The sequence below is a fragment of the Theropithecus gelada genome, chromosome 11 (genome assembly GCF_003255815.1).
Source record: "Theropithecus gelada isolate Dixy chromosome 11, Tgel_1.0, whole genome shotgun sequence".
Taxonomy (NCBI): domain Eukaryota; kingdom Metazoa; phylum Chordata; class Mammalia; order Primates; family Cercopithecidae; genus Theropithecus; species Theropithecus gelada.
In genome coordinates this window covers 112,354,069-112,376,008 of record NC_037679.1, presented here as the reverse complement: position 1 = coordinate 112,376,008, position 21,940 = coordinate 112,354,069, and the positions used below count along the sequence as shown (strand labels likewise).

General features: G+C 33.8%; 1 protein-coding gene across 3 annotated transcripts in view; it reads right to left on the bottom strand.

Moving 5' to 3' along the window:
• The window catches only part of PIK3C2G (phosphatidylinositol-4-phosphate 3-kinase catalytic subunit type 2 gamma), a 394,884-nt gene that overhangs the window by 327,858 nt on the left and 45,086 nt on the right, over positions 1-21,940 (bottom strand). For all 3 annotated transcript variants that reach the window (XM_025401956.1, XM_025401957.1, XM_025401958.1), the window contains exons 8-10: positions 9,738-9,860; positions 4,938-4,971; positions 1,455-1,650 (exon numbers count right to left, since the gene is read on the bottom strand). In XM_025401956.1, the coding sequence (XP_025257741.1) occupies positions 1,455-1,650; positions 4,938-4,971; positions 9,738-9,860 (353 nt within the window). The remainder of the gene's footprint in view (positions 1-1,454; positions 1,651-4,937; positions 4,972-9,737; positions 9,861-21,940) is intronic.

Here is a 21,940-nt window from a genome sequence, read left to right as displayed (position 1 = left end):
TATGTATATTTACACACATATGTATATATTTTACATTTTGCATTTACACACCTATGTATATATTTATATATATATTTATCCTTGTCTATCTACATATAGACACACATATATAAATGCAAGCCCTATACATATAGCTTTATCTGTATTTATCTGGCTATAGAAATTTTCCATGGGAATTCAAACAAAGGAGTATTTATTGATGGTTAGAAAATTAAAAGAAAACATTAATTAGAGTAATAATTTATTTTACTATACATCAGCCCTTTAAAAATTTTCATAAAATTAAAAAAGGAAAAAGAATAGAAATATTACTTCATGGATTCCAAATATGTGTGTAGATAGTGTTTTTTTGTATACACAGGTAAAATTTCCTCTTTAATTTACTCTATGAAGATTTATAAAGTTTATTTTTAAAAAATACAGATCAAGATAAAAATTGAATCTTCTTTCGCTTTTTTTTTTTTTGAGACGGAGTCTCACTCTGTCCCCCAGGCTGGAGTGCAGTGGCACTATCTCGGCTCACTGCACACTGCAACCTCTGCTTCCTGGTTTCAAGTGATTCTACTGCCTCAGCCTCCAGAGTAGCTGGGATTACAGGTGTGTGCCACCATGCCCCACTAATTTTTTGTATTTTTAGTACAGACAGGGTTTCACCATGTTGTCCAGTCTGGTTTTGAACTTCTGACCTCAAGTGATTCGCCTGCCTTGGCCTCCCAAAGTGGTAGGATTACAGGCATGAACCACTGTTTCTGGCCAAAAATGGAATCTTTACTGAAATTATTTATTTCAGTTTTTCCTTGAGATGCTAAATGCAGTAAGTATAATAACTCCATTACCAAATTACTATCTTATCAACTTTAATTAATTATCTCTATATTACTGTAATTATGTTATTGAAGAAAATACTACATAGTAGAGTCAACTTAAAATCTGGTGATATTCCATGCATAATTGTCATTCACTTCTATTGAAACGCAAATAATTCTTGGCTAATTCTCATTTTATCAAGGTACAGTTCTTGCAAAATACCACTGAAACCTGGTGAGGATCAGAATGATTTTTTTTTCTATTTTTGAAGACTCTCCATCTCTCTGTATGTGTACGTGTTTTTGTCTTACTATGTTTTCTTAACTGGCATTAGCCATTTAAACCCAAACATGAAAAAGAAAATTTTAGAGCAGCCACTAAATAGAATGAGTATTTGCTAGTTCCACAGTGATATATTGGTAATGGCAATTGTTTAAATATGGAAAATGGAAGAAGAAAGAAAATTAAATATTTATTTTGAATCTAAACATGTAAAATGTGATTTTAAGAATATGGATAAACCTATGCTGATTAATTGCAAAATTTTATGACATTTTTGCTTCTGCATGTAAGAACATGACAAATTGCATTCTACTTAGAAGCTATGTGAAAATGAACCCTTTGGTGAAAAACTCACCACCACTCACCTGTGCACCCAGGATTCTGGAATGTTGTGTGCGGCATACACTGTGAAGCCGAGGTGGGAAGGAAGCCCGGGATTTAGATAGGAAACGCATCTGGGTACATTTACAGGCTGAAAATCTGCATAAAAGCTGTTACAATAGACATTGATGAGCTGGTAGATGGATGTGGATAGTTCAGTTGTTACCTTCTCTATCAAGCCTAGAAAGGAAGAGGTAGAGATCAAGTCACTAACAAGGGCCATATTTATCATAGGCCATCAATTACAGCTTTGAAATTTCTTATAATACAATTTAAATAAATTTAATTAAAGTGACCCTTTACCAACTAAAGACAATTAACTATCTGTACCTCTGAATGCAACCTGGCTTAGTTGCTAGTAGATTATTTATCAATAAGCTTTCTGATCTTCAGCTGCAGAAATCTTCGAAACATGGCCTTTTCATCACAATTTGGAATTTTAAAAATTGTTAATTTGACATTCTGATCAACTGTAATTTGCAATGTTTTTTTCAGATTTGTGATTGTTTAAAGTTAATTTTCAGACAAGGAATATTTTTTCTACATGACTTATAAGTACATCAAACAAATTCTATCTAAAGAATTAATCATAATAAATTTGATGATGCTATCATGTTTACCATTAACTGAACACTAATCATATGCAATGCGCTGATATAAAAACAGAATGAAAATAGTACATGGCTAGGATTTAAAACCAGCTTGAAATGAAAGATTTATGATGTTTACTGTCTCTCTTCAAAATCAAAGCCTTTCTTGAGTTTTGCCATTAGTTATTTAAAAGGAGTCACTGGTTATTCCTAAAAGTGATTTGTCATGAAAGAAGAAAAATTACTAGGTATAGGGGCTAATAGTTTTTCTCTGGCAGCTAAGTAGATATTGAGAACAAGTAAGCACATCATCAGAAATTGTGTTTTGCTTTTTTTTTAATCTGCTGTGATATGAATCCATGTGCTGTTAGTCAATAAAGTTGTTTATTCAAACACACGCAATTATTTATAAGTTGTTTTTAAAACATGCAATTCCCTATATAGTAGTTCAGTCTTAACAGTACTTTTGCTTTCCACAGTTTGTTACCCAAAGTAAACTTAAGTTAAAAAAAATTAAGTGAAAATTCCAGAAATATACAATTTATAAGTTAAAAAAACATGAATTGCCTTTTGTTTCTAATTGTTTGGAAACGAAAATAGCACAGAGCTAGATATTTCCTTTGATAATCTACAGTATTCCAGCACACAGGCAGTTGGATACTTCAGGAAAGTGGCCAGCTTGACATGGAGCTTCTTCCCACATCCTGTCTGTGCCTCAGTAGCTCTGTCGATAATTAAATATTTTTGTTATTGTTTAACACATGCTGTTTTTCACTTAGTTATTCATAAATTTGTACAAAATATATAAGGTAGATTAACTTTCCTTATTTGTTATATTTCTTAAATTGTGCCCTCTGTTGAAACCGCCTGGGGGGACAAGCAGAGGAAAAAGAAAACCTGTAATTAAAATTCTCTGAGAAGTCAGCAGTAGCAATTAATGAAGCAGAAGAGTAAAGCAGTGTAAAAATAGTCTTAAAAGAGGCCACATCAAACTCTGGAGGCCAATGAACAGAGATTCTCCTGAACAGCAGAAGGCAGAGAATTATAAATGTATAGAAACATCTTGTTTCTCTGTCTCCAAATTGTACTCTTGGTACCCTGAAGCAGAAAGCATAAACTTCTTTTCAAGAATTCCCAACATTGTGCAAATGAACACACATCTAAAACAAATCATAAATTTATTAATTTAAGCGCTAGCATATATTTTGGGGGAAACTTAGTCATTTGGTTAATTACTCAAACTCTACTTTTTGCTTTTTGTGCAGAAACATGGTTCTTGGATATAATTTGCTACTTTAAGTTTGCATAGAGATGTATGCTTATGCATTATGTTTTACTTCCTGAACTCTGGATGAAGACTACATTTCAAATAACATCATGAAATCGTATTAAGCACCCAAGACACAGGGCTTGGTAGTGAAATATGGTGAGAAAAGAGTTTATTGCACCTAATTTTACTCTGGAAAAGAGTTACAGTGCCATGAAATAAAGAGGCAAGGACAATCTATGTGCAATTTAGACTCAATTAAAATCTGTCATGATTTATTATAGGATATAAGTCTCCAGGAACATTTCTGTACAGTTTTGTGGGATCTCATATTCTAGTCCCCAGAGGAATATGGGGGAGGAGACCTCATTACAACATTCCTGATAGAAAAGGAGAATCAGTTTCATACACACACACCTCCAGCTTGATCACTTCATGTTCGACCACTTAGATTCTGCTAGTAATACTGTCAGGGAGTGTCCATTCCTTCCTTCCCTCTATTGTGTTCTAGAGTTTTATGAACACCTAGAATAGGGGGGGGTTTGTACTTGCACAAGTTTCTTTATACCCTCTGCCACCCTATTTTCCTTTTTGATGTGAGATGGGGGAGTTCCTCAAACATAATTGTATGTCTTCTTTTGAGTGGTAGGAATTAGAGTTGAGAGGATATACTTTTGTACATGACTACTGAAACAGTTAAGGGTGTGGAGGACAGGTGAGGTTTTCATTTGCTTTCCAGTGGATTTTTCTGAATCCAAGTGTGTTAGTTGAACATGTGAGGGGCAGACAGTTTTCTTGCAGATACTCAGAGTATTCCTGTGCCAAATACCATCTACAACAAAGAATGATCCTGACCAGACCCTGCACATTAAATCCTATTATATTGTTTATGCCTATTAGGATAACAAGATCAAAGAGTTTAATCTAGAATCACAGACTCTGAAAGTAGAATCTTTGATTCAAAACCAGTTGAGATTTGAGTTGGGAGAGTTGAAATTCAAAACCAGTTCTGCCTGATTCCAAAAGTCAGACTCTGCTCTATCCCACGCAATCTCACACCTCCTGTTTTCTATAGAGGCAAAGTCCTCCCGTGGCTTGTAATTTTATAGACTCAGGGCCTCTGTAAACACTAATTATTCCAGAACCAAATCCTCCTACCTGTTATATTAGCTTGGTCTTTCATATAGAGCTGGAACTTGAATTTGAAGTGGGTGACCTTGCAGACAGACATCTACCACTTTTCTAATTTTTCTTACATCAAAATATAATTAGGTAAATGGTAAAATTCTCAATGTCTTGGAATGGTTATAAGATATTTTCAGCATTTTAATATTTATAGATCTTTTTGTAGACTTTTCTCATTATTTTAAAAATATCAGGCTAAAAGTTTACGGAGTGTGGATTTTTATTCCTTTGCAGAATAAACACTTCCATTAATAAAAAGGATTTTAGAAAAGCATCTTTCTCCTCATAAGGCTGTGTGTGTGTGTGTGCGTGTGTGTGTGTGTGTGTTGTGTGTTACCACAGTATTTGGATAAAAAAATTATTTTGGATTCTGTAACTTATTTTTTTCTTTTATTTCAAAATGCTTGAGTACATGTATGTTTTACCTTTTGCTGAAGTCTCTGAACTTTGATAAAAATTCTGAAAGAAATGTAAAATTATGCTTGTTATTCACACAACAAATTCACAAAATAATCAAAAGGTAACGTCCAAAATCTAAACATTATAATTTCTTTGTCATGATAAAACAACAAAATATTTCTTGGCATCATATATCAATTTGCTTATTAAACAGAATAAATTTAAATTGTATGATGAAATAAAAACTTTCTAAATATTGTAATAAGCAATGTAGGTAATTTTTTAAAGGAGAAATTACCACGATAGATCGTCTAAGCTCAATCCCCTTTATATAATAGTGACTAATCTTTTGAGAAAAGTGCATGTCTAATTCTCTCTGTATGCCGTGTCCAGCTCTTATTCCTAGCAGTTATTCAGCAAGCTTTGGATAGCACCTAAAAGAAGACTGAATTGATGTGGACAAAATCAGTATAGATTCACTAAATAGTTTTCTTTCTTTTTTCCTTTTTAGGAAATTTTTAAAACTCTGATAGTCAAACACTTGAAAAAATAAAATATATTGAGTCATATCTTAAATAAAAAATACAATCTGAAATCCTATTTTTTTGCTTCCATTTTCATTATTCTTTAGGTTTATATCCATTAGTGTGGTGCTTTTCCTTATTTACTTATTTTTATCCTTGTTAGAAACCTAGAATTACTTTGGTGGCTTAGGATTTGCTGGTTGTAACTGAACTATCATGAAAACTGTATAAGGTGATTTATAAACATCCTAAAAAATGGTTTCAGCCCAAAAGGAAATACAATTGTTAATAAGATCCATTTTAATTGCCATTAAAATGTTTTAAATTTATAAACTCAAAATTTTAAAAAAAGTAAAAATAAAAATATAAAATTTCAAGTCTTGCATTTAAGGAAATACAATTAGTTAAAAACCAGATTTCTCAAACAAATAAATTAGAGAATAATTGTTTTTCCATAACAAAAAATTTGTTACAGTATTCTTTTAGAGAGAGAACATTTCGATCATGTTTAAAATGTCATTACATTTATATGTAACTTTTTAATTAGAAGCATCATTCGCATGAACCTTTTCAGAAGCACTTCTATTAGGTAAAATATTTAATTGGAGTATAGTATCAGTTGCTAGTCTTAACAACTACATATGAGATTTCCACCCTATCCATGTAGGTGAGATTATTAAAAATGTTAGCCTGATTTAACTAGAATTCAATTTATTCAGAAATATAGACTTGTATTAGAAAATCACCATGACATCCACCTACACTATGATATGAAAGACCATATTTTCACTTTGTGGTTCGCCTGTTATGTAAGCATTTAATGGAAATTAAATTATGTGAGTTCTGGAATATAATTTGAAGGATGCAAATTGTTTCCAGTGCTGGGTCAGAGAATAAAATAGAGTACAAGTATGTTTGTCATATAATTCTTCATCTTGCCAAAGCTTACATTTAATAAACTCCTAATGACTTCCCTGTATGGCAGGAAATAGTCCTTTGTATGTTGACCAAAAATGTAGCCAAGAAAAAGAAAAGCTTCTCAAATTTCAGTTTGTTGGCAGAAGGCCTGTATTTGTCATTTCTTCAGTCTTAACTTCATGGTGGGTGGATAGACTGCTTTGGCATTGTTAACTGTAGCTGGTTACTGCACAAATTCTGTAAAATGTACTTAATATGTGTGCCAAGATTCTTATATAGGTGGGCTCACGATTAAAATGGGATGGAAAAAGAGATGAACAAAAGTATGAATGCAACTGATGCAGAATAAATGAGCTTTCAACAGTCTGCTCAAAATAAGTAGGATCCAGTTTTTAAGAATATTGAACTATTTTATCTATTGACATATATTAAATAAAACTCCTGATTGTTAACTCCTTTCTTAATTTCTCTGCATGAAAATCATTGTAGTCTTATCAAAATATAGGATAAATATTTAGATATTACGAGTTTAAAAGTTTCAAAGAAAAATCACACAAAATTTTGTGTTTCTACTAGTACATAAGGAAAGTGAAATATGAAGGTGAGTTTTTTTTTTAGTATTATAATTGTTTATGGCTTTCCTACGAAATACCCAATCCTTTGTGAATAATTCTTTTAATTTCAAGTATTAAGTTTGATATTTCTGAAAAATTGTCATTTTTGGTCTTTTAGGGAGTTTCAGAAAATGAGTGTTTTGAAGATAAAACTTTTTATAACCAGCAATACTTTAACATCATTCGAAATGCTTCATCCTAAGACTATATTTTCCTCATTGTTTGAACAGTTGTTTGTCCACCAATTCACCAAGAGCTGGACATAAAAGTAGAAGAATAATCAAATAGTCTTAACAGATGGGAAGACGTGTCCACATCCACACATCTGGTCTCTTCCTCTGGCAATGGTTCATATTTGTCAGGAGGCTGGCTGTAATCGATGGCCATGAGATGACAGGGGCCAACCTTCCTGGTGCTTGTGTGAAGTGTGAATTAAAGCCTTCGTATAAGCCTTGTGGGAAAGATTCTCCAGAACTAGCACCAGCACCATCCTTAATACCTCCAGTAACAACAACGATCTCATTTAAGCTACACTGTCATCAGGGCCCTTTATTAACATTATTTCCCATACTTAGAAGAACCCTGCAAATTCTGATTTATTTTTCTGTTTTAAACATGAGGAAAATTAAAACTCCAAAAAGTGAATTAATTTTCCACAGGATGTTTATATAGAAACTGGTAGATCTTATATCCAATTCATATTTGCATTATCTTATCTCATGTATTTTATCAGCTTTGGGAGCTTGTAATGTTTCTAAAATGTGACAATTTAAGAGAAATACCTGCCTGTTCAAAGTTAATTCTCACTACCTTGTTATACTGACTTAACATCACCAATTAGAAAGCCCCTTTTCAGCATCATGTAATTCCCAAGTTTTTAAGTTCATCAAAATAGTTATTTTCGAAACATACTGGTGAAATGCTTTTTAAGACGCTAGTACAAGCTTGTCCAACCCACGGCCTGTGGGCCACATGCAGCCCAGGATGACATTGAATGTAGCCCAACACAAATATCACAAATATGTAAACTTCCTTAAAACATTATGAGGTTTTTTTTTTAAGCCTATCAGCTATTGTTAGTGTATTTTATGTGTGGCCCAAGACAATTTTTGCAATGTGGCCCAGGGAAGCCAAAAGATTGAACGCCCCTGCTCCAGTATATTTTTTTTACTCTGATGCAGAATAGAAAAATATGATTATATTACATGTGATCAAATCAGATTGTTTTACCTTGTTGTTACTTGTAAAGGCCCTATGTCTTAATAGCTACATACAAAAATAGTTTTGGAGACTACATAGTTACTCAGTTTCCTTCTATAATTGTAAAGTAAAAGAGAAGGTGTTTACTTTTTAAGAAAAATTTAGGGAAATGAACACAAATCTGTCTTCGATATTGAATTGCTGGATTCATTGATTACATTATTTAAATTTTGATTTATTTAATGCTTTGCATTTTTAGCTTTTCAGCAATGTTTATCTTTAAAATATTTTTGTGGTATACCTCCATGAGTCATCAAAATCGTCATTGTTCATGTAAAGAATGTATTTAAATTTCTATATTCATTTTTTTACTGTCTAATCACACAAAACTTTGGATTAAATAAGATCTAGAAAGCCCATCATTAAGAAACTACTGAATTTTCATACCCACTTATCTATTTGAAACAATAAGCAGTAAGCATGATTATTTCTATGTAGTAATATGATGATCTACATTGTAAATCAATCTTTTGAAAATTTCAAGACTGGCATACTCAAAAGTAGTAGAATCTTTCTTGTTGTCTACCATGCAGATAGAGATTGTATGTATTCACTCTATCTTAGAAAGTTTCACATATACTGTAATGTGTATAGAGGCCTAGGTTCAAATCTGTATTTTGCCACTTATTAATTCTCTGTACACACACACTGTAAGCGTTGAGTTTTAATAGTGAAATGAACATTAAAATACCAACTTTATGACATTGCTATGAGCATAAATTGAGATAAAATAAAAATTAAATTCAATGAGGTAATGCATATGTCAAAGTATTTTACATATTACAATGGACTAGCAAATACTTGTTATTATTATCATCGTATCTTTCTGCTTTATCATCTGCTAAACTAATAATAAGATAAATGAATTTATTGTAACCAGATGTCCTAATGTTTTTCTTGGAAAATAATCACTTACAGTCTATATCAGATTTCTGAGAATTCAAAAGAAAATCACATAATGTTCATTTTTTAAGCCCACCAAACCACAATGTGGGATCCAGAGAAAATCACACAGAAATCATGGAAGCAGTGTGCACTGCAAAATTCGCAAAAGATACCACAAAAATGGATTTTTTCTTTTTTATAAATGTGCTTATCCATACAAACATGACACTTATGCCTGTATACACTCGTATACGTGAGAACAATTAACAATCTATACAAACACTTACATGTGAATGTTATATAATTACGTTCATTTAGGTAGGATTATAGGATTGATTTCAGTACCACCTGAAGTTATAAGGTGGTTACAAACTTCAAAGGTGTAATCAATGTCCTTATAGTTTAATCAAATCTATTTGGCATAATAGACTCAAGCTGCCAATACTCCCAAACAATTGAAATATACTGTTTGGCAGCACACACACACACACACACACAGATACACACACAATCACACAGACTCAAACATACACATAGAAATACAGTTGTTAGTAAAAAGTCTTTCACTCTCCTTAAGTATTGAACTCAGGTTTAAAGCTATTGTGTAATAAATGAATATACTTACCTCCGCTTTTCTCTGAAGAATTAGACTTAGTTCATTTACTGCATCTGTAATTTGTTTGGTTTCCACACACCCTAGAACACTGCATATTTTTTTAACTTCTTCAATAATATTATCCACGTTTTCCTGTAGATAACCAAGATTCACATTTTACAATCTATTGAAATAAATGAGGGAACATCAATTTATTCTCAAACTTCTTCTTTTTCCATGAGGAGCAAGTGGAATAAAATATGATTGTTTGCTTTCACATAAAAAGAAAGTTCTCAAGACTCTGGTTATCCTGTGACTGGAGCTTTAATTTTCACCGAGCAAATGTTCAAAATTAGAACTGACTTAACACTAACTTACTAACTTAGCTCTAATTTAACATTACTTGAAACAAAATGAGAGAGAGAGGTAGAAGGAGAGGAAGGGTAAGGAAGAAGGAGAGGAAAAGAGAGAGAGAGGGAGGAAGAAGTGTGGGGAAAGCAGGGAAACTCAGCCTTAGTGGTTTCCACAAAACACTATGAAAACAAAGTAATGACGGTCAACCCCGGGAGAGTCTCAAAATACACCTATTGTTTGGAATCAGGGTATAGTTGGGGAAACTTACTAGAAAATCAGATTCACAGGGTTCAGAACAAACTCCGGACAGCCAGTTGTGGTGTTGAGGTGTTTGATAATCATCTGATTGCACATCCTTGAAGTGACTGATTTTCAAAACAATCGCTGATGGCAAATACAATCTACTGATATAGTTTGGATGTCTGTCCTCTCCGAATCTCATATTGAAATATAAGCCCCAATGTTGGAAGTGAGGTCTGGTGGGAGGCATTGGGTCACGGGGTGGATCCCTCTTGAATGGCTTGGTGCTGTCCTTGCAATAGTGAGCGAGTTCTCACAAAATCTGGTTGTTTAAAATTGTGCAGCACATCTCGCCTCTCTCTGCTCCAGCTCTCACCGGGTTAGACACCTGCATCCCCTTCACCTTCTGCTATGATTGCAAAGCTTCCTGAGGCCCTCACCAGAAGGCGATGCTGGCACCACACTTCTTGTATTGTCTGCAGAACTGTGAGCCAATTCAACCTCTTTTCTTTATAAATTACCCAGACTCAGGTATTTCTTTATAGCAACACAAAAATGGCCCAATATGCCTACAGCAATGACAAATTCCTAAAATCAACAATGCAGGCTGGCCTTAAGAGAGAGAGCGATTTTATGGTCACCATTCTAAGAATTATTCATTAGCCGTCCTATATCCCAGATGTGCACATGTTCTTAAATAAGCATTTATTTAAAAAAAACCTTCTCTGTTTTGACCTTATTCTTTTCCATGTTTTGCCATTAACTATAGTGAGAAATCTCTCTTTTCTTTGATTCTGTGTGAATCATGTTTCACTCTACAAGGTTTTTATGTTCTTTGTCTTTATCATTAACAATTGTGTTTTCTCAAAAAACATCAGTTTTGTCACCAGCACCACCATCATTCCAATGGAAAATTACAACAGTTTATTTTAAGAAGAGATGGAACAGAGTTTTTCCTTTCATTTGCATACAAAGATATGTGTTCACAGCATAAAAAGATTTTAATTCTCCTTACATTTTCTTAACAAAGTGTCAATACAAAGACACAATGCAAGTTTTATATTAATGGGATAATACTTTGCTTCTTTTGTGGAAAAATGATATGTACTTTTAAATTTGTTGCCAGTATCTCTGATATGTAATTTTACAAATCCTGAAACCAATGACAAAAACCTGAAGAATAACTAATTAATACTATAAAAGACAAAATGAGGATTCCAAAAATTGTCTACAGATTTTATTAATGAGCTAAAAGTAAAAAGATGCAATTTAGTTGAGATCTATTTTAAGTCTTTCATGGATTAAAAAATATATTTACCCAATAATAACATGGAGAAGAAAAATTTATGAGTCATTCAATGGAAAAAAATCATTTATTTCACTATGCGTTAACTCATATTGTCAATATTGTGATGTGGCTACCAGATCCAGTTCATTATTAAATTGAATCAAAAGACACATACTCTGCATAACTAGAAAGTGAGTTCCACCACATTTTCAATGTATCCAAACTGGAGTTTAGTTTGGATACTAGATTTGAGAATGTACTTGATAACTTGAAAATTACCAAAGGACAACGATCTTACTATTAATATGCTGTTAATACAGTATTCATTCAGAAGAGCATCATAGACACTACTGTCAGCTCTGAAGTCAAGATCTGTTTGTTTACATCCTGGTTCTGCCCCTTTCTACCTGCGGCCATCATCAGAGTATTTAACTTTCTTGTCCCTAGGCTCCCTCTTCTGTGAAGTGAGAATAATAACTAAGTTTCTGTAAAGATTAAATTAGATAAAATATGAAATATAGTGCCTGGCAGATAATGAGGGCTAAATTTTAATGTTTAGTTAATTTTATTCATTCACACCAATCTTTCAGTTTATAAGAGAAATGAGACACTGTATATGCACAGATAACTAATAGAATAGAAATTAGAAAATCATAAAAGTCGGAAAAGTCATATTAGGTTCTATGTTTATTTTTTCATTCCTCTGTTCTAAGTAAATACGTGTGATACATGAGTTTGTGAAAATTCATCAACATTACTAAATACTGGGTTGACTTGGGTCACTAGGTAGCTGGTAGCTGATTTATTCAATCTATTACTCCAGTCTTGCACTACTTCTTATGTGATCCACTTATCTGATTTAATATTCACATTCTGAAGATAATCATTATATTCATGCATAACTGAGATTGCTAGAATATGTGAAGCAAAATATTGCAATTGTAAGATTGAGTTGGTGATTAATTGGATATGAGAACCAACAGAAAGGTTGGATTTAAGATGATTCCAAAATTTCATTTCCAAATTTTGGAAACCAAGAATACAGGTGCTATTCATTATGGCAGAAACACAGACAAAATGAAGATTTTTGGTAGAATCATGATGTGAGTATTTTTTGATACATAGGTTTTGAGCTTCCCAGAGGAAATGCAATGGAGTTCTATCTCTAGCAACTGGTGGACTGAGAAAATATAGACACACTACACCACACACACATACACACACCACATGGTGTGTATATAAACATTAAACAAACTATAAGAAAGGTAGGATAAATCTTAGGGTTGCAGACATTTAGAGGGAACTTCAAGCCTGAGCAGTAGCTCCAACAGTGATGCTGCAATGGCCTGGAGGAAATATCAGACTAGATGTAGATCCTCAGCTGTAGGATTGGTGTTTATTGCTAACACTGGGAAACGTGCTGAAATCTTAGGAGTAAATCACTTGGTGAAAGTAGGGGAAGGGGCAGGACTGGAGCTAAGATCCTCAAATAGTCTTCAAACATTGGATAGCAGCCACCTGTAAAAGGTGGGAGAAGAAAAACTGTTTCTACTGATCAGAAACACTTTTGACGAAGCCTCTCTCTACTCAGTCCTTGAGTAAGGAAAATTATTATCTGAGAAACTGAACCCTAGTCTGTGCTCTCTGTGTCTCCGGAGTATTAACTTGGACTATCATAGTAGGAATTTATGTTAAACATTACACTAGGCTATTGTGACTTTTTTGGACCCAAGCAGAAGTAAATGCACAATCATTGTATAGAAACACTTTTCTATACCAACCTACAGAGTTTTTTCCCAAATACACATATATATACAAATGCATGCACACACACACCAGAGTACGAGGGGAATATCAGTTTAAAACTTACAAACCCTATGATGGCTAATTCGCATTATGAGATCCCCTACAGACACAAAATGCAGTAGGGTGAGCACCCTATTTCAAGAAATAATAAAGGTAGACTTGGGCAACATTTTCATAGAGGTGATACATAGACAAAAATTTGAATATGATTATCCCAAGAGAGAATATAGAGAAAAAAAAGTTGAATGCTGGGTGCATAACATTTCAGAACTTTTATTATTTTAATGATGGAGGAGAAAGTTTGGGTCACAGATGGAGCACGCAGTGTGGAGACATAAGCCAGAAGACTATATAGCTTAATAGACATCAATGTGAAGGTAGCTGATAGTATTACAAAATTGTAGCTTGGCAAAAAAGAAAAAAAATAAAACATTATAACCATTTCAAGTATTTGATGGTCTTTCAGGTAAAAAGAGGAGTAGATTTCTTGTAAGTAGCTCTAAAATGATAAATGAGAACAAATGGTTGCAATCCTAGAGAGGTTCTTTTGACTCTCTAGTTTTTCTTAAAATTTTAAGAAAAGTTTTTCTTAAAATTATTTGTCCAAAAACTCTGTAGGCTGCCTTTTGAGTAGAAAGGTGCTCCAGATTCAGGTATATGAGCAATCAGGGATATTTAGAGAAGATTTTTGCATTGCATAGGATTTAGACTAGACTGCCCCTAAATTCTTTCTAACTTCTTTGGGTTAATGAAAACCCGAAAACAACGCTATGATGTTATTTTATGTAGTACATTCCAAGCGTATCTTTGGAAATATTGGATGTTTCCTGAACCTTGAAGGAACCATATGCTAACACTTTAGAATTAATTAAGCATACTTGAAAAATATTTTGAACATTTGAAAAGATGGGTAACAACCTTTTCTCCCCTGCATCTTTCTGGAAAACCAAACAAAACATGGTAAGTGGTTGATTATTCCCGTCTCTTATTCAGCTGTGATGGAGACCAAAGCAGTATGCATTTAAACAGCCACGTAACAGCATACCATCTCCTAATTTTATACAAACTTTAATTAGTTTCGATTTATATTAGACATACTGAAAATTATCAAATTCAATTAATGAGTTTGGAAACAAATTGAGAATTTAGAATGCTTTTCATTCCAGGTTCAGTAGTTAGTGCCAACATGAATTATTTTTTCCTTGAAGATTAAAAACAGCTTTGAAATGCAACTTGGCTTAAAATATAAAAAAGGATGAGTTCATGTCCCTTGCAGGGACATGGATGAAGCTGGAAACCATCATTCTTATTTAGCAAACTAACACAGGAACAGAAAACCTAACACCTCATGTTCTCACTCATAAGTGGGAGTTGAACAATAAGCACACATGGACACAGGGAAGGGAACATCACACATCAGGCCTGTCGGGAGGTGGGGAGCAAGGGGAGGCAGAGCATTAGGAGAAATACCTAATGTAGGTGAAGGGTTGATGGGTGCAGCAAACCACCATGCCACATATATACCTACGTAACAAACCTGCACTTCCTGCACATGTATCCTAGAACTTAACATATAATAAACAAACAAACCAATGAAAATATAGAACATTGATTTCTCTGCAACAATGAAAAAATCCAGATAATATACAAAATTATAACTTCTTCTGAACCCCGCTGATATTTGAGGTCACAAAGTGACCAAGTAAACCAAACTACACAGTGAAAACCGTTCCAAAGAGAGTTGGGGCACACAAAATGTTCAAACTTTGGCAGAGCACAGGAGAAAGAGATGGTCACCATACACATGAGTAGGAAGAAATTAGCTAAAATTCAACAGATTTTTTAAAGGCTAGGTGTGAGTTAGCATGTCAGTTTGGAATACCAGGAAGCCCAAGACACATGGTGAGTTTACAATCTCCTGCAAGCTTTTTTCCAAGGATGCCTATCAGTTTTTTGGGGAAAATACTGAAAGCCGTGCGGGAAACTGAAGTCATATTCTGTGGTGCAGGTGTGTAGGTAACCAGCTGTTTCTGGGAGACAGTTATGGGGCTCTGTCCACTTCTGTGGATCCTTTTTGCATAAGAAGCAAAACTCTAAGCGGCAAGGGGAGGAGCAGCAAACCCTGTGTTTCCCTGAGCCCAGGCAAAAACCCCTTGGTTCTGGAGAAGTAAAAAGCAAAACAGTCTTGTCTCTGGGGGAGAAGTAGGACATAGATGAGAAGCTCCTTTGCTGTTGAAGGAAGGGTAGAAGCAAAAGGACTTTGCTTCTGGGGAAAGGCCAGGAAACTTGTCTTGGGTTCAAGATCTTACCTGGATACCAATTAGAGGTCAGGGACAAGGAGCAATAAACTCTCGTTTACTGCGAACGACTAACTGTAGATATAAGGCAGAGTTTGGCCACCATGTGGAGGAGGGGCAGGAATGCTCCAAGAGTCCTAGTCCTGAGACTCAAGTACACGGAGTCTGCCTAAGGCTGTGATTGGTTCGTTACAACACAGAACTCCCCTTGTCCCCACTGCCAAAATAAGTCTAGCATTGAGTAAGAAATAAGCAAGGGTGGAGTACCACTGGGAGAGAGACAACAGCATTTAGAGAGACCTTCTCTTTGGCACAGACAAGCAGGAGCTGTCAAAAGCTGAGGATGAAGCAGGATCCTACACGGAGGGAAATGTCATGGTACCACAGGCTGCACTGTAAGCACGGATAATAATAGCTTATCTAATATTTTACGAGGCCAGCATTACCCATACCAAAATCTAACAATATTATATGAAAATAAAAACAAAAACTGATGTCCCTCATAAATATAGATGCAAATATCCTTAAGAAAATATTAGTTAATTCAAGTTAGAAATATATGAAACAGATGATAAATTCTTAGTAAGTATAATTATACCAGTAATAAAAAGATTTTTAAAATTTGAAAAGAATAAAAGAGAAAAGCCATATGTGCATTTGTACATATGCACAAAAAGCATTTGGCAAAACTCATAATCCATTCAAGATATAAGCTATTAGTAAACCAGATACAGAAGGAAGCTTTTTCAACCCAGTAAAAGATAACTTTTTATATTACAACATAACCTCCAAGTAACTTTACATTTAATGATAAAGGACTGTAACATTCTCCCTCAAAATAACAAGGCGGCGATTTTACTTCTAGTAAAATCCTATTGGAGGCTCAGCAAGTATTAAATAATAAAGCAAGTAAAAAAATAAGAGGGCTATAGAGGAAAAAATAAAATTATTTCACAGATGACATGACTGTATATGTAGAAATCCTAAGGAATCCAAAAAATAATTCTTAGATATAAAAAGTGATTTCAAGAAGACATAGTATATAAGGTCAATATATGAAAGTCGGTTCTATTCCCATGTATTAGTAACAAACAACTGGAAAATAATATAAAAATATTATTTAAAATATTAGACAAGAACATGAAATAACTTTAATAAACTATGCATAATCTCTATGCTAAATTATAAAGCATTGCTGAGTGATTTAATAAACCTGTGTGGATGAAGAACTAGATCAGATTAAATTGAACTCTCATGAATTAGAAAATATAATTTTTTAAAATATCAAGTTTCCTTACATCAATCTATATATTCAATGCAAGTGTAGCAAAGTACTTAGAATAGCCAAAATTTTTTTAACAAGAATGATTTTGGAGAACTTACATTGCCTGATACCAAGACTTTCCATGAGCATATGGTAATTAAGGCAATGTTGACTGATAGTAGGATAGACATATAGATTTATGAAACAGAATAGGGAGTCTAGAACTAGAACTGTAACTTGAAATGGATCATAGAATTAAAGAACAGCTAAAACTAAAAATAGTATTGAAAAATATAGTATGCAAACTTCTGTAGCAAATCTTTATTAAATATGATAAGAGAGCATAAACTGTAAAGTAAAAATAAACCTGGACTTCACAAAAATTAAAAGCTTCTGCTTTCTGAATGGCATGTAAATGAAATAAACAAGCAAGCGAATAAACAAACAACCAGTCACAGACAGGGAGACAATGTTTTCAATACATATGTCCTACACCTCACAATGAACTTTATTCTGGAACATATTAGAATGATTACAATTGTGGTTAGTCATGTACAGGAGAGAGTTTATGATTCCTTGTCCCTGGCCTTTAATTGATATCCAGGTAACGTTCTGGACCCTTACAATTTGATAACAAGAGGATATATAGTTCAACTTTAAAAATAGGCAAAAGATTTGAACAGGCACCTGACAGCAGAAAATATATAAATGAGCAGTAATTCCATGAAAAGTAATTCGGCATCATGAGCCATTGAGGGAATACAAATTAAAAACTGAAGGAAATATTGCCACATAGTCACTAGAATGGCTAAAATTAAAACACTGACAATAACAGGTACTGGTGAGGATGTAGAGCCACAAGAATTCTTACATTGTATATATGATTCCATTTATATAAGAGTCAAGTAAAGGCAAAAGAAAAGCAAATTGAGAGCAAATAAATTTTTGGTGTGTGAAATCTGGGATGAGAGGGATTTACTGTAAAGAGGCAGTTGGGCATTTTTTCTTGTAATGGAAATATCTTGTATCTTCATTCCAGTTGTTGTTACATAATTATGTACATTTTGAAAACTAGTCAAACTGCCCACTTAACATGGGTGCATTTTATTTTACATAAATCAAATTTTAAGAAAAGTGACTTAATAAATAAGATAATTAAAGTGAAAAGTCTCTAAATGGCAGAAGACATTTACAATACACATAACTGAAGGAAGGGTAAATATATAAAGAACTCCCATGAATCTATTTGAAAAATCTACAGAAATGTGGAAATATCAGCAGAAGTTTGAACAGGTAAGTTGTAAAAGAGGGCAGTTGAATACTACATTTTTTAAAAAGGTTACAGACTCATGAATTTTACGAGTTTAGTATGAATTTTTGAGTCAGAAAAATTAAAGTTGATACAAAGATAGCATTGCATATACCTAATGTTGGCAAACATACATAATTTGGACTATACTATAGGTTGGTGGGAAAATGGAGCAACAGGAACTCTCATATATTGTGAAATGGGTAAAACATCATTAGAAAAGTGTTTGGTATTGCCTTGTAAATCTATGTCCCTAGGTAAGTGCTCTAGAAAATCTCTTGATATTATTTCAAATATACACCAACAAGTAGGATAGATAAATAAATTGAGGTCCAGTCTTTTAATGGAATATTATACAACAATGAAAATGAACTAATAACAACCATATGGAACAAGGTGAATAAATCTCACAAATAATACTGAGTGAAAGATACAGGGCTCAAAAAGTGCGTATAGTTTGATTCCATTCATGGAGACCTCAGAAAGAAAATCTATGTCTTATCTTGCTTGTAGATATAAACTTTGGTGATGAAATGATAAAGAAAAGCTACAAAATACTTTTCATCAAATAGGACCTTTTACATAGAGGAGAGGAGACATGAAGTGGCAAACAGGTGTATGATATCAAAAATATTTTGTTCCTTAACTTATTGTTTAATAAGAGTGCTTTTCTATTACTATTCTTTAATTGTGTGTTCTTCATGTATTATATAATTTACCACATAAATCACCAGTAGAATGTCAGATCATGTTATTCCTTCGCACAAAACACTCTAGTGTTCTCCATCTCACTAGCAACCCAAATTATGTTGGCTAGTGATTATCTTCTACTTTGAGAATCTACTTTTAATTTTTTTATACTTCTTGAAGTCTGAGAGTGTTCTATACGTGATAGTTTTGACTTTTAGTAGTTTCAATCTGTGCTTTATTTCTGCTAAGGTCAGTTACAATTCTGCAATAGTGCTTCATTTTTCTGTGCTCTGATTTTATTGCCTTTATTTCCTTGACTTCTTTTGCAACCTTGCAACTGCTCCTTGTTACCTATTAATTTTATCTGATTTTATTACACTTTTTTGCTCATTTCTCACCTTTTCTTATGTTCTATTCTGAATGCAAATCAACTTTGTGAAAATTTTCTTCTGGATCCTATACAATCCTCTACTTGAGTGATAGTGATAGAAACGGTAGCAATAATAACAATAAAGAAACACGGGTACTTATCTTTTCTTAAAAACATTTTATCTTCAATCACTCTATTATACTAAGAACATTATATCCATTGTTTCATTAACTATTTAAAACATCACTATATTGTATTTATTATCCTCACTCTAGCAATGAATCATATAAATCTGAGGAAGGTTGAATACAAAACTTCTGTAGTGGTGGAGGGTTGACTTATACATTTATCTGACTTTGGAATCTCTGCTCCTAAATTTTGTCTTAGACTACCATTAGGCTTAAATTATGCTTGAAATTGGAACTTCTGAAAATCTAACAATAGATTTGCTTGTAACCAAGAGAGCTTCAGTTTAAAACAAGCTAAATATAAAATCCCTATGTGTCCTCTTTCTTTCTACTCATATATGGAATTTTCTTTCTCTCTCTAGATGAATACAGTTAGATTTTGGTCTTGAGCAAATATGAAATAAGTATTTGCCCTCCTCACTGAGTTACTTAAACCTGAACACTAGAGATGTCATATTCTCCTGGTTGTCTACTTGGTATAGCCTCTGAGTCATGGGCTAGATGGAGAAGGACTTAGGGGTTCTCAGTTATTTTCTGACTAGATAGATGTTTCATGAAGCTAAACCAAGTTTTGAAGCATCAGTTGATTTTCATCAACCCTGGTCCATATAATTTACAATAAATTCAACAATTACTAGATTCTAGTGTAAATTTGTCATTCATGGTAGGGATTTCCTACCATGATCCTGACTGGCATTTTAATAAAGAATTTTGGAGACAGCATATTAGAGACTACTAGGAAGAAGTGATTTTAAATCAGAAGTTGATTCTTTCTCCGAGGCTACAATTTGGTTTTATATTGCTTTGCTCTGTGTAGACACCATTGTGTATATTATTTATGTGGACAGGCTGTGTCTCCAACTAGATCATTGGCAACTTCAGAGTATGGTTTGAACTCCCATTTTTCTTTTTTTTTTTTTCCTTTTTTTTTTTTTATGATGGACAACCTACCGGCATTTTATTTTATTATTTTTTTTATCATTTTTTAAAAAAATTTATTTATTATTATTATACTTTAAGTTGTAGGGTACATGTGCATAACGTGCAGGTTTGTTACATATGTATACTTGTGCCATGTTGGCGTGCTGCACCCATCACCTCGTCATTTACATCAGGTATAAATCCCAATGCAATCCCTCCCCCCTCCCACCTCCCCATGATAGGCCCCGGTGTGTGATGTTCCCCTTCCTGAGTCCAAGTGATCTCATTGTTCAGTTCCCACCTATGAGTGAGAACATGCGGTGTTTGGTTTTCTGTTCTTGTGATAGTTTGCTAAGAATGATGGTTTCCAGCTGCATCCATATCCCTACAAAGGACACACACTCATCCTTTTTTATGGCTGCATAGTATTCCATGGTGTATATGTGCCACATTTTCTTAATCCAATCTGTCACTGATGGACATTTGGGTTGATTCCAAGTCTTTGCTATTGTGAATAGTGCTGCAATAAACATACGTGTGCATGTGTCTTTATAGCAGCATAATTTATAATCCTTTGGGTATATACCCAGTAATGGGATGGCTGGGTCATATGGTACATCTAGTTCTAGATCCTTGAGGAATCGCCATACTGTTCTCCATAATGGTTGAACTAGTTTACAATCCCACCAACAGTGTAAAAGTGTTCCTATTTCTCCACATCCTCTCCAGCACCTGTTGTTTCCTGACTTTTTAATGATCGCCATTCTAACTGGTGTGAGATGGTATCTCATTGTGGTTTTGATTTGCATTTCTCTGATGGCCAGTGATGATGAGCATTTTTTCATATGTCTGTTGGCTGTATGAATGTCTTCTTTTGAGAAATGTCTGTTCATATCCTTTGCCCACTTTTTGATGGGGTGGTTTGTTTTTTTCTTGTAAATTTGTTTGAGTTCTTTGTAGGTTCTGGATATTAGCCCTTTGTCAGATGAGTAGATTGCAAAAATTTTCTCCCATTCTGTAGGTTGCCTGTTCACTCTGATGGTAGTTTCTTTTGCTGTGCAGAAGCTCTTTAGTTTAATGAGATCCCATTTGTCAATTTTGGCTTTTGCTGCCGTTGCTTTTGGTGTTTTAGACATGAAGTCTTTGCCCATGCCTATGTCCTGAATGGTACTACCTAGGTTTTCCTCTAGGATTTTTATGGTATTAGGTCTAACATTTAAGTCTCTAATCCATCTTGAATTAATTTTCGTATAAGGAGTAAGGAAAGGATCTAGTTTCAGCTTTCTACTTATGGCTAGCCAATTTTTCCAGCACCATTTATTAAATAGGGAATCCTTTCCCCATTTCTTGTTTCTTTCAGGTTTGTCAAAGATCAGATGGCTGTAGATGTGTGGTATTATTTCTGAGGACTCTGTTCTGTTCCATTGGTCTATATCTCTGTTTTGGTACCAGTACCATGCTGTTTTGGTTACTGTAGCCTTGTAGTATAGTTTGAAGTCAGGTAGC